Below are 13,207 nucleotides of genomic sequence, written 5' to 3' on the forward strand. Positions count from 1 at the left end.
ATAGACTACGACGCAGTCAATGAGGCAAGTCCGTATCTGCAGTCTTACCTTCTGTGCTGAATTATACATTCACATGAGTTGCAGAATTACATGCTGACTTTGAAAATGTCCTCTGAAAAATGCATCCAGCCACAAGGACATCAGGACAATCCTGAGGAACACACACTCAGATGAAATATTCTACTTGATGAAGCGTAAAAACAGGAAGTAGACCTTATTTGTTTAGCTCATGCGGCTCTGAAGTTCAGCAGTTTACATATGACCTTGTCCAAACTTCATTTTTTGCTTGTGTATGTCTTTATAAATGTTCATATCGTGTGCACTGTTTATTTTTTTTATATACAGCTGTTTGTTTGTCCTTGGCATAGCACTTTTTTTCCCTCTCCAATTATGCACAGGATTCTTGCAGGCGCTTAGTATAGGTCCTCCGGGGCTGCTTTGTGGTTCATCAGTAGAGAAAAACACAAGCAGTCATCCCCTCACACACACACCCCACCCAGTCCTTCACTGCGCTTTGGGGATGGATGGGCTGAGGCCAAGAGAGGAGAGAGTGGACTAACAAGAATGAAAAGGAGGTGAAAGGCTGGTACAGGACATAATGCGATATGACATAGTGCATTGCATTATGGCTGATTAACACATGCTGAGCTCTGCCACCCATGAGAGAAAACACCAACCCCTAGGTCTGCTTGCCTGCCTCCCTTCGCTTTCCTCATCTCTTATATCTTGGGGCTTCCCTTTTTGTTTGTTTTTTCCTTCTACTGCCCCAATTTCTCAATCACTGCCATTGATAAAAGTGAGTGTGAAGAAAATGTTGTGAGACTAGGACTGGCTGGAGTTGAACTAAATGATTATTTTCTCTTTTTATTCCTAGTTTGACCCTCCTGGGACACTATAGAGTCTTTTCCCACTTCGGTTTGTTGTGGACTAGTCCTTCCTCCAGTAGAGTGAATGGATGGAATACAAACAACCATCCTTAAAAATATTCATGTGGAATATCACTCCTCTCCCTTTTTTTAACCTTTACTATACTTTATTAACTAATCATCTCCATCTATAGTGTGGTTTTATAAATACTTCATAAAGGATTCATTAGACTTGAATGCACTTTCATCCATGACCTTCCTGTAACCTTGCAGCATTTTATACTGAACACTCTACCATGATGTGTTGGCCACACCACCCATGTGCACATCCATTATGGGTAGCAACAGCGATGACATTTTCCCCTGCAGATAACTGACATTTATTTATTTTTGTAGTCATCAGGCAGATGCTGTGAAAACATCAAGTGTGCACACTTTGTACCCTGCTCCAGGTGTCCTCTCTATTCATCCCTGTTTAATCAAGGGAAGAAAGACAACTATGTGTTTGCACTAAAAATAAGAGACACGCAAGTTATAGTCATTAACACACACTTTGACATTTTTTAGGGCACCTGCTTGGAGCCACACTTAACTCGATTTAATATGGGTCGGCTGTGAAATAGCCCTCCCTTACATTTTCCCTCCCTGCCTCGTCGCTTCCCTTTGCGTTTCTCTGCTGTCAAATGAAATGCTAAATATTTGTTTCTTGGGGGCAGCATTTAAATGTTTCCTCTGTTGGTTTGTAGCTCAAATATGGCCGATATAATCAGTTCCAGTTTTATTTGTTCCAGGACATGAGGATCAGACCTTTTCACCATGGCTCCACTGGGCTGTTGTCACCTACTGATTCTAATGACCCATCTGACCTTTTCAAACATGGATTAGTATGTGTAATTATGGCGTTGCTGCTGCTTTTACTTTAAAACTATACAGGCTCCTATGGCGTCATCCAGGTTGAGACAGTCTACTCAAAGCTAGAATGAATGAGTAGCTGTTTATGACCATTATAAATGCTAATGCCTCATCAGTTCTCTTTAGTATCTTTGCTCACACATTAACTTGGTTTAGAAACAAACTCTTCCTCTTGTTTATCTGTTTTTGTACCATGGCCTACTGCCAGTCATCTCCATCTTTATTTTTTCCCTCCTCATCTAATCTTTAATTCAACTTCTTTCTCTTTCCAACCCTCTCATCGCTGCCCTTTTCCCAGTTTAAGCCCTGAATTAGGGTCCTATTTATTATTCCTCGCTTTCCTCTCATGCTCATTAATGATTTCAGTATGTGAGGAGAATGCAAAGTGCAATGATTCATTGATTGTTTTTTTCTACTAATTTATTTGAAAGATTTTTTCCCCTTAGACATAGTTAAGATCTCTGTTGTCTGAATAACTGCTTTTGAGTAAATTTCTATAGTGTGTGTGTGTGTGTGTGTGTGTGTGTGTGTGTGTGTGTGTGTGTGTGTGTGTGTGTGTGTGATATATAAACTGATGAAGCACTGGAATTACCCTGATTAAAAGTGCTGTGGTACTGTACAGCTACATATCAACCTGACTGCAGACAATCACACCTGTCAAGTGCTTTTTTTTTATTAGCGTTTTAAGGGGTTTTGTTGGATCATTACACTTTCCAAGAAAAAAATAGGTTCCTGTGATTCTGGTTGAGTTCTAAAATGCTTTCAGACCCTTGATTGCTGTTTTAATTTCTATTTTATTTTTACCATATTGGACCATAATTTACCATCAGAGACGAGACTGACCCGTTTAATCTTTTCAGACAAAATAAAGGGTTAACTAAGAGGGCAAGTGAGGTAGCAGAAATAATACAATTTGTGTAAAGATCAAGATTTAAAAAGACTTTATAATGGAATCTCTTGAGATTCAGGTCAGTTCACTTTTGCTGTTTCAGTCTCCGAGTTGGCTAGCCTGCAGAAAACACTCTAAATCTAGAGAATGGGACCACTCTGCTAGGTTTGTGAGTGTGTTTTGTGCATTTTTCAGAGTTTCTGTCTTCCTCTCTCATGCCTCAGGGAGAGAGAGTTACGTAAACAGGATCTCGTCATCACTCTGCTTCTGATTCCCACTGTTCAGTCAGGCACCCTCATCATCCTTCTCTCCGTTTCTTAGTTTGTCTTTTTCCTGCCGTATCACTTTCCCTTCTTCTAATTTCCTCTACTTCCTCTACTATGTGCCAGTATTAAGTTTTACCCAAGCATTGTTTATCTGTTCACATGCGTCACTTTTAAATGTAGCTTCATGTGTGCAACTCAGACTCAGAATAGCTTCATCCAATGTTCTAAGTTTTAGGATTGTTGCAATGGTGCCAGTTTCACACATTTGTCACCACATCAAATTGGTTTTGTGTCCTGGTTCAATGCTGCCAAAAAAAATGCTGCTTCGTAGCGCTGGCTCACAACCTGGAACTCTGATTTTCACAAGAGACCTTGGAACCGTTCTACAAATTGTGAGATGCGCTTATGGATTCAAAGGGTTCTGGGCGCTGTAATTGAAATTGCCACCTTTCCTGTCTCTACATCTCTCCCTTTCCCTCCCTTTTTTGTTTCTAGTTCTTCATGTTTTCTGCCACCGCTCATTGGAATTACCGGATCCATATTAGCCTTTCTCTCACTCTCTGCCATCCTCCATCACTTCTGTTTCCTCAGTCCCCTCCATCTCTTTGTTGCTCCAGCCTTTTTGCAACCCCATAATTTTGCTTCTTTATTGATGAACAATGTAAATAGAGTGGGAGGAATAGTAGACTGGAAGGTATGATTAGAGAGAAAAAAAAATTACAGAGGAAAAAAAGGGTAGGGGTAACTTTGGAAAATCAGTTGTCATGGCAACACTACTGCAACCTGGTACAGAATGTCCTGTTAATTAAAAAAATTGATTAATTATCTTTGAATTGCAAACTTACACACAAATATTCAGGTAATTCCTGTTTTTTTAAATGTTGTACTTGATACCAGTGCTTTTCTTTCTACCTTCTTTTCGGTTTTCACTCAAAGCTCCAGGGAATTTTCCAGTGATCAGACTGAGAGCAGCCTGTGTTGGACAGTAATCAGCTTGATTTTATAATGTTATTTTGATTGACCACTACAAGGATGAATAGAACGTAAAAGGGACTGAGATTGAGCTAAATTTGTTGTGCGCTGAATGACTTGGGCCCACTTTACTCATTTGTGTTCGGTCAAGTTGGCATGTTTATCAAAAGACACATATGGTGGCTCACACACGTGCTGTAGTTGGAAATGACCCAGAATGAATGTAAAGGATGGGGGGGGAGGCATCTGGCATGCAAGCACACATGAAAGCAGGCAATCAGTGTAGGCAATCAAACACAGTTCAAACAAACCTAGATCATCTCTCTTCTTAGCAGCACCAAGTCTTTTTTAACCATTATGATGTTACGTGATTTAAGTGTTGTCCTGGCTCCAGTGTGATAACTGTTTTTGCCCCGTTTCATTTTTTTCCCCCTGCGTCCCCATCAATGATATTTCAAGACAGATTATTTATATCATGTTGCCCTCACTCTTGCAGCTGGTCCGCTCTAATTGAGCGCTTATTCCCCAGTGCTGGTTTTGTTTTGCTCTGACGGCATTTTGCTCGGCTTGATCAGCTTTTAACGGCTGCAGATACTGTATGCGAAAAAAAAAAAAAAAAAAATTTAAAGAAAACACCACCACACTTGACATAAGACTCCATATGCCAGATTGACAGCCTCTGGGGAGTGTGTGTGTGTGTGTGTGTGTGTGTGTGTGCGTGTGCGTGTGCGTGTGTGTGTGTGTTGTGTGAGCAGTGCCTGGTTTGTATGCTAAAGCTTCTGGTTTTCCACACCAGCTGAGCTGGGTGGTGCCAGTGAGGACAGAAACACAGGTGTAAGTTTGTATGTGAGTGTAATGTCCAATTAAATATACTCCCACACTTGCTGTTTCTATGGATACAACATGCCCATCTTTGTTTAATTCTCACACGCATACACCAAGATTTGTCAGGTGCGTTAGATGCGTGTAATTTTTATACTTTAGATGTTTTTAGCTCATTTTATATATTTGATTTATGTGTTTTTCATATTTGTTGATTCTTTCTTCTAACATCGGCTCTTAAAATATGCTTCATAGATTAATATCCACACAGGCTAATAGCCATACAAAATTCTCAGCTCCACCACAACACACACGTCTTATGTTGATGAATTCACAGCAGTTAAAATTTTGGAAAAATTCCCTTCAAGATGTTTTAAAGGCGAAAACTGTTGTGTGTGTGTGTGTGTGTGTGTGTGTGTATGTATATGTGTGGCAGTTAAAGGATGGCGGGCATATTAGCTGCATAAGCTGGGGTTGAGTCGCCCCACTGCCTTCCTGCTACCTCTGTGATGGTAGAACGTCTGCTGGCTGTGATATGAAGCTAAGGGGTATCTTCTTTCGCTCTTCTGCTGTCGCTCTCCTTTGCTTTCTCTCCCGTTTCTGTTATGACATCCACAGCTGCTTTGCGGCCTCCCCTCCTCCCGAAAAATCCTGTCCCGTGCCACCTGTGCAGTTTTAATGCATAATTTAGCTCCTAAGTAACCGCATCCAAGAGACTCGTCCCTTCATCCGCCTCCTACTCTCGCCGCACTCTTTGGCTTGAGACGCGAAAGTGTGCACCTATTTTTTGTATTTTTTTTCTTTGTTATTCAAGAGGATTAAGACTGATTACGTTCCAGTGGTGAGCAATGTATCCAAGAGTTGTGTTCCTGAGAGTCTAGCCTCAGACGGAACCCATATATATATTTTTTTTATTTATTGTTTTTTTTTTCCCAGTGAGAAACCCTCACAACACAGTTTTTAAGAATGAACTTACATTTTATTACAGCTACAAAATTTATATATGTTTTGTGTTTGATGTGTCGAACTAGTTGCTTCTCCAGAAAGTGATATGCTGCTGTTGTACGATTTTTTTTTATTTTTTTATTTACAACTCTGTCATAGAGACATGTGTGCATCTTACATATATTTTTTCTACAGCATCACAATGTGTGGCCTTGCAGACCTATCAGCCATCAGGTTGTATTAGCCCAATGTGGCAGGGAGCAGGTTTCTGCTGTATCGTAGCTCAACCAGGACCAATTTTTCCCAAGGCCACAATCGTGCTTCTGTGCACATACATGTTTGTGTGCGCTTAGCCAGGTCTATATATTTTATGGTGCAAGGCTGCCATGCATTAAGTCTAAATATGAGGACGGCAGAGACGCACAGAGCCTGTAAATCAGTTTTCCTTCCACTTGTACAGATGCCGGTTTTACTTCATGACAAGGTGAGCGACCAGGGTTAATGTACCATCAACAACCCCTCTTAACCTTGGAAGCGGGTATTTTAGAGCCAGTGGACACTACTGGGTTGATGTCTTTACACTTAACTGTACAAAAGCAATCGAGCCACCCTGACACCTGTCAGTCACCTAACTGTCCAGTTGAGATCAATAAAAACTTTTTTTTTCTCTCTCCCCGACAATAAATAATGGTTGTTGTAGGTTTTCTCTTAGGATCTACAACATGACCTTTGGTATGTTGTGTTGCATGCAGTCAACAAAACAAAATGGATCAATCCTGGTAGCCTCGATGTCAGTCAGTCAAGTTGTGTGGGACCATTTATCTGCTCTGAGGTTTTAACTGACAGTAGTATATCTGACAGCATTTATAGCCAGGGAGCTGAAACCCTTCAACCAGGAACAAACACAACTTTTTTTTTTAAACCATTTTTTGTTAACTATTACAATATTTTTAGGTCCATAGGAAAGATATTATTTGCATTTTCTTCTTAAGGTAGAGCTCTTACTCTTCAACCTGATTGGTCATGCATTGAATAGTAGATTACTTATAATTAGACAAAAATACTTATGAGTTCAGTATACTTAAAAGGTCATTATGTTAAATAAGGTTCCTGTGGTATTCAGAGGTGGTAATGTAATCGTAAAGCTCTGAAAAGGCAGATTAACCCTTAGTGAAACAATGGTCCATATTGTTAATCGTTCTCCACCTTTGGTGGTTTTAGTCAATACAGACAACATCATTGAGCACCGGGAAATCCAGGGTCACCCACCTTTCTGTAACGCCAACCTCCTGTACTTGTCAGCGTGACTCAAACAAATTTCTAATCAGATATTTTGTATTTAGTCTACCAATCAAATTCATTTCTAAAGCCTGCCGTACTTTTCTGCGATCACTTCTGCACATAATATCCTGCAGGCATACAAAGACAGAGATATGAGGCAGCACTTTTCTCTACACTTTAACTCTATATCTGTACCAGAGGGACTAGATCTACAGCAAAGGCAGTGTTTAACTTTTAATTTAAGTATGCGTCTTTACAGCCTTCCAATTTCTCCCTTTGATACCATCTGTATCAGTTTGTATTGCTGTGCGAGTGGAGCTGAGACATTCAGTGTCTACACAAGATTAAATGAATCATAAGTAAATTAGGTCCCTCTCTTATGTGTGGCTTTAAACCTTTTGATCTGAGCTCATAATAAAAGGCTACGAGTGAACGCAGAGAGACTGAAAGACAAAAGCGTGCCTTGCTCAGTTGAATTAATTAACCATTCTCTCGAAAAAAAGGAAAAAAAGATTCATCAGGGATTTAATTGGGGCAAAATTGATTTAGCAAGTGCACAATATGAATTACGTGCTCGTATTGATTTTGGTTGCTCTCCAAGTATTATCGGGCGATGAATTAAAAATGAAACTATACGCTGTAGATTTGCGTAGCTTATTGTCTCTTCCACAGGAAGCTTCTTTTTAACAACTGTATTGTTTGAGAACTACACAACGTGACAGGTTGCAAAGGCTGCACAACTTAGTGCACCAATCGTTTTCAAAGAAGAACAACATGTTCCTTCTGCAGCTGTCTGTGGGAGTTTAGCTTATGAAGGCAGATTAATGGAGGGTTTTTAAAAATTACTGTTGTTAAAGTAATGTTCATAATGTTCTTTTCAAAAACTCTTTGTAGGGTCACATTTATCACAATAACATGCAATATATTCGTAATTACCTAAAAACCAAACACATTTTCTGAAATAACAGAAAACATTTGCACACTTTAAGAAATCCAGTACAATGGATATGAATCCATTTAACTTTTCATCATCACACAAATGTTTTAAATAAAGCAAACTTTGTGTATATTTGGAAGCCTGTCTGCTAACAAAGTGTTTGCTTTTTAGTTCAGGCACCCATGTCAATGTTGGTATCAACAGACCGTACACACAGACACACTACTGGAGTTGTTGAACCAGTATTCAAACCAGCCCTCATCGTCTCTTTCTGGCACTGTGTGTTTAATCATTCATCTGTGTATTCATCCACTTACACTTATTTACATATATTTTTTTAGGTTTCAGGATATCTCACTTGTTCAGACAAATATATTGGGGTGTTATAATGGCTGGTATTTCATAAAGTTTGTTGTAACTTCCAATAACTAAAGTTTTCCAGTTTTGTCTTCATTGAAGTATTGTGTGAAAGAAATAGAAATCAGGTGATATAGAAATGGATCGAGGTTTTGCCAAAGAAGGCGAGGGGTAAGAAGATCAAGAGAATGACATGTGAAGAGTATAATGAACGTAGGGATAGGCCTGATCTTTATCACACCTGCTTGAATGTTCCCTCCTCCGCATAGTTCTGACTGTCAACTAAAAGCAGTGCTGTCCCATCGTCACATTACTCTGCTGTGTTAAGTTTATTGTGTGTTTTGTCATTCAGTAGTTGTGAAGGTCATCCGAACCTGCCATCTCTCTCAGCTTGGCCTCCATTATTAGGACCGGTCCTTTCAGCCCTCAGCTTAATAGCCTGCCACTTTTCTCTTTTTCCCATCTTTTTATTTCCCTCTTCTCTGTCTCTCTTTTTATTTTCTCTCTTACTCTCTGTCCCTCTCACACACACACACACACACACACACACACACACACACACACACACACACACACACACACACACACACACACACACACACACACACACACAGACACACATTGTCTCCGGCATCTTGGTGGCTTAAGCGTCTGGCTGCAGTTGCAGAAGCAGCAGTCACATACCTGCATTCAAGTGGAACAAACAGGATGGTTGGCTGCTCACGGAAGGTCATCTGCCCTGGGCTGTGTGTGTATGTGTGTGTGTGTGTGTGTGTGTGTGTGCGTGCGCGCGTGTGTGTTTTCTCATGTATTAGTGCTTTAAAAAGAGATGAAGCCTCCCTAGTGTTCCAGTGCACTGTGAGACAATGCTCATCTTGAACATGAAACACTTCCATTTCAACACAACTGAAGCACACGTGTCTCCAACGGCGTGTCTAAAACAGGAGGCATGACAACCTTTGAATGTCATTTATCCTTTCACTCATCCAAAAGAGCTAATGCTTCTATTTTAACCCATTCAGACTGTGACAAAGACATTTAATTTCTCTGTTACGAAAAAAAAAAAAAAATCTGGGTTCACATAGCAACAGCTGAAACAGTATATGCACACACAGGTTCATGAAATTGGTGTAGTATGCATGCCAGAGCAATTATTGGCAGTATACCTTTTCAAAATCAGCACCACAGAATAAAATCACAGTGGTGGTTCAGCAGGTTTACTTTAGAGAAGTTTATTCATCTACATAGTCAGGCTAAAACTGCAGTAGACATGTATGAAGCTGGCTGTCACATCATTGTTTTTAGAGGAGTTGCATTTTGCATTTCCACCACCATACTCTGTTTTTATTTTTTTTTAAATTATACTTTAATGACTTTGAGGCCCCTCAAAGTGTCATTTTTATTTAAATGAATACCCAAAAATACTGCAGAAGTTTAGTGAAATGGTTGTCATGTTAACAGCCCCTTAAAGTACACCGCCCTAAACAGAGACAGTCTAATTCCTAATGGTGCTGTGGGTTTGATTTGAAGTAAAGAGTTCAGTTTGTTTATTGGTAGACACTATATTCTGTATATGAGTGCTTTTGTAAATGTTCATACAATGTTAGCATACTGTTGAAGCACTACTATTGGACATGCCTATCTAATACCATATGAAAATACCTTGGTTGATCTCTGTGTTCACAAAGCTTGGCCAAATTTTTGGTTTGCATTAACCTCCCTTGCCCTCAATTCCTGCAATTTCTACCTGCGTTCTGTCGTTTGTGGGGGGTTTTTTTTGTCTCTCCTCTCCTACCCTATTTTCTGTACCATTTGGGAGATGAGTAATTAAATGTGATTGGATAGTATGACCCCTTTCTTTTGTTACCGGGCATGCAGAGCAATAACACTCAGTTCTTCGGTCACTTATTTCATGGCTACCAGTTGGAACATTTCTTCCATCACTGTGACTGTAATTGTGATTTATTTTTTTTCCTGTCTCCAGTTTCTCCAGTTCTTTCATACATAAACACATGCACACAGTATCCACTCACGTGAGTCATTCCACTGTACATTACCACATTTATGGGGCAAAATAAAAATTACAGCATGCTGAGGAGCCAGTATCTAAAAAGAAAGCCTGAGGTATGATTAAAGTAGCCTCAACACTAGCATAGCTCTGCATTGGCTAAGGCAGAGTAATTTAAAAAAAAATGACAACACTAAAACTAGTTAATCTAATTAGCTCAGATGTACCATGCAGTTAAATAATTAGCCAGAATCTAATTGGCTAACATCACTGTGCCATTTCAAAATGTGCCTGCATCTTCTTCCGTCTGTTTCTGTAACTTTTAAAGATAAACACTTCCCAGATCGCCTGCAGGAATGAATGGAAACCGGCTTCTATGAAGCTTTTTTTTTTCCACGTCTCACTTTGGAAACCCTTTCTCATTGTAATCTCCATCTCAAAACCTGCTTCAGTCTCCCAGAGTGTCTCATCTAGACACTGTAGGAGATTCTGACCATCCTATGTTGGTGCGCATGGTGTATTATATACTATGGCGTGTACTGTACACAAACATTCTGCAGTCAGTCTGACTACCACCCCCTCTTCCATCTACATCCATTTCTCTCTGTAAACACAAATTCACAAACACATGAAATCCATGCAGTTTGATATGTGGCCTGAGGCAAAGCACTTCCCTCTAATGAGCTTCTGCCCTCTATTCCTCTGGGGGAGTCGAAAGAGAACTAACCTTGATGGAATGTAGAAAGGATGTAACCTGTTGAGAAACACATGCACCGACACACACAAACACACACATAACTTTTGTTTTTTTTACCATGAACATATCATCAGTTGTGAAAGTTTATTGCAGTTGCACTCACATTTATTCTGATAAAAATGGGAATTTAAGGTAAAACTGACACATTTGTCATAAATGTAAAGAATCCCCTGCTTAGATTTCAGTTCAAGGTGACCGTTCATATCACTTTTCCCCAACCAGCCTAAAGGATGTTCAGTTTGCTATCACACATCACAAAAAAAAAAGATTTCATTTGAGGCACTTGAACCAGCCAGTCTGCCATTTTTTGTTTTTATTTTTGTTTTGTTTTTGGGCGGCAGTGATCTTGCTTTGCTTTATGATTAAAAAGGTAAGTAACTACATTTTTGTATATTGTATTTTGTCATTTTTTTGTATCTTTTTTTAAAAAATTTTTTTAGGCTCTGTTCACTGTTTCTACTGTGATTGGAGCATTTATTCTGAGTTTAAGATAATATAATTTGGCTTATATTTTAAAACTAATAATAGTGTTGAAATGAACACTAGGGAATTGGTATATTATATTGGTGTATAACTTTCCTCCAGTATAAGCGTCTTGTAAATATATACAAACCTGTGCCATGTTTTAATATCATGATGGTTCAGAAACTTGATAACAACCTCTTTTTTTTTTTACACTAATTGTGGAAAGCACATTCAAGGGTCACTGATCAGACGTGTCTGTTTTGTAGATTTGGGCCAATTATGAGGAGAAACCAGTGGAGGAGGTTGTACACGTATCAGAAGAGAAGGAACGAGTGGCCAACTACAGAGCAGTATATGTCACCGAAATCGCAGACAGCCTCCACCTCTACACCCAGGATGTAGAGACAGGTAACTTGTGTTCATGTTTTGTTTGCCCAAAGTGTATGAATGATGGTTGAAGGATAAATCAGATTCACTGCATTTGTTAGGTGGGAAACAATTTGACACTAGATGTGAATGGGTTTAAATTGCGAGCATGCAGTTCTTTATTGTGCGGGGATTATTTCACCCTCCTAGTACACAAATTGCCGCCTAAGTTTTGTGCAAGAGGCTCTCTCACTTTTTTTTATTTCCTTTTAACAGCACAGTGACTTTATGAATGTTAGTTATGTCTACCACTGACATTTACCCTATTCTTTGCTGCAACATCCCTCCCACCAACATAGACAAAACAAAGGATGTCCTGCTTGTTATTACCATTAAATGATGGGAATAAATCAAACCATCCCTTGTTGCCACCTGTGACAGGCGAAGGAGAGGAGAGGAAATTTTGGAGATAGGAAAACTAACAAACCCTGGTGTCTCTGCATGGCTGCTCCTCCTGACAAGCTCTGTTGGCATCTTTATGTGTATGTGTGTGTGTGTGTGTGTGTGTGTGTGTGTGTGTGTGTGTGTGTGTGTGTGTGTGTGTGTGTGTGTGTGTGTGACAATGAATGCGTACATAATACCTCCCCCTATTTTATCTTGTGCTGGGTAACGGCCCATATTTTTTGGTTGTATACTTAATGGGCCATCCATGCAGTACAAAAAAATCAAGGTGCGAGTTTACGTTTACGCATGTATCTGTCTTAAGTTGCAGCTGCACAGAGAGCTTTTTTATCCTCACTAAGTTCAAGGTGAAACCATTAACTAATAGTCGGCAGAGTTGATGCTTAGGCTTCAATTCACGTAGCAACGCTTTGGCTGCAATTTCCACCACAGGCAAAATACGAATGTCCACAGAATGAAAGGTTAGAATTCTTCTCAGAAGTTATCCAGAGTAAAAACACAAGTGCCTTTAAGGGTCCAGTAAGGGTTGAATTCACTTAGAATTTCAATCAAACTGTCCTTAACCTCTCGGGTTTGGAGTCTAAGTTACTGCTTCACAAAGTTGCATATTGGGAAACACCCAGTTCCACTGAGGCCCGGTGCAGATGTGAAGCCTTCAGAGTGATCAGCATCCCTTCATCTTCTGCCAGGTTGTGTGCAGGAGTAGAGCAGGATGCTGCGGTCTTCCTTTCATAAGCTGAACCCCACATCTGGCTTCATTGGCAGTCAACTGACAGACGCAATAAAATCGACTTTGGCCACCTCTTAGATTGTCTCATAACTGTAATTAATTAGTTTGCCTTCATTTACTACCAATATCAGCCAAAACATCACACAACCATAAACATTTCTAAACCATAAAC

General features: G+C 39.8%; 1 protein-coding gene across 1 annotated transcript in view; it reads left to right on the forward strand.

The window, feature by feature from the left end:
• The window catches only part of snd1 (staphylococcal nuclease and tudor domain containing 1), a 144,914-nt gene that overhangs the window by 100,860 nt on the left and 30,847 nt on the right, over positions 1-13,207 (forward strand). The window contains exon 18 of the mRNA XM_068306401.1: positions 11,744-11,885. Within this exon, the coding sequence (XP_068162502.1) occupies positions 11,744-11,885 (142 nt within the window). The remainder of the gene's footprint in view (positions 1-11,743; positions 11,886-13,207) is intronic.

This window comes from Antennarius striatus, chromosome 22 (assembly GCF_040054535.1).
Source record: "Antennarius striatus isolate MH-2024 chromosome 22, ASM4005453v1, whole genome shotgun sequence".
NCBI classification, from domain to species: domain Eukaryota; kingdom Metazoa; phylum Chordata; class Actinopteri; order Lophiiformes; family Antennariidae; genus Antennarius; species Antennarius striatus.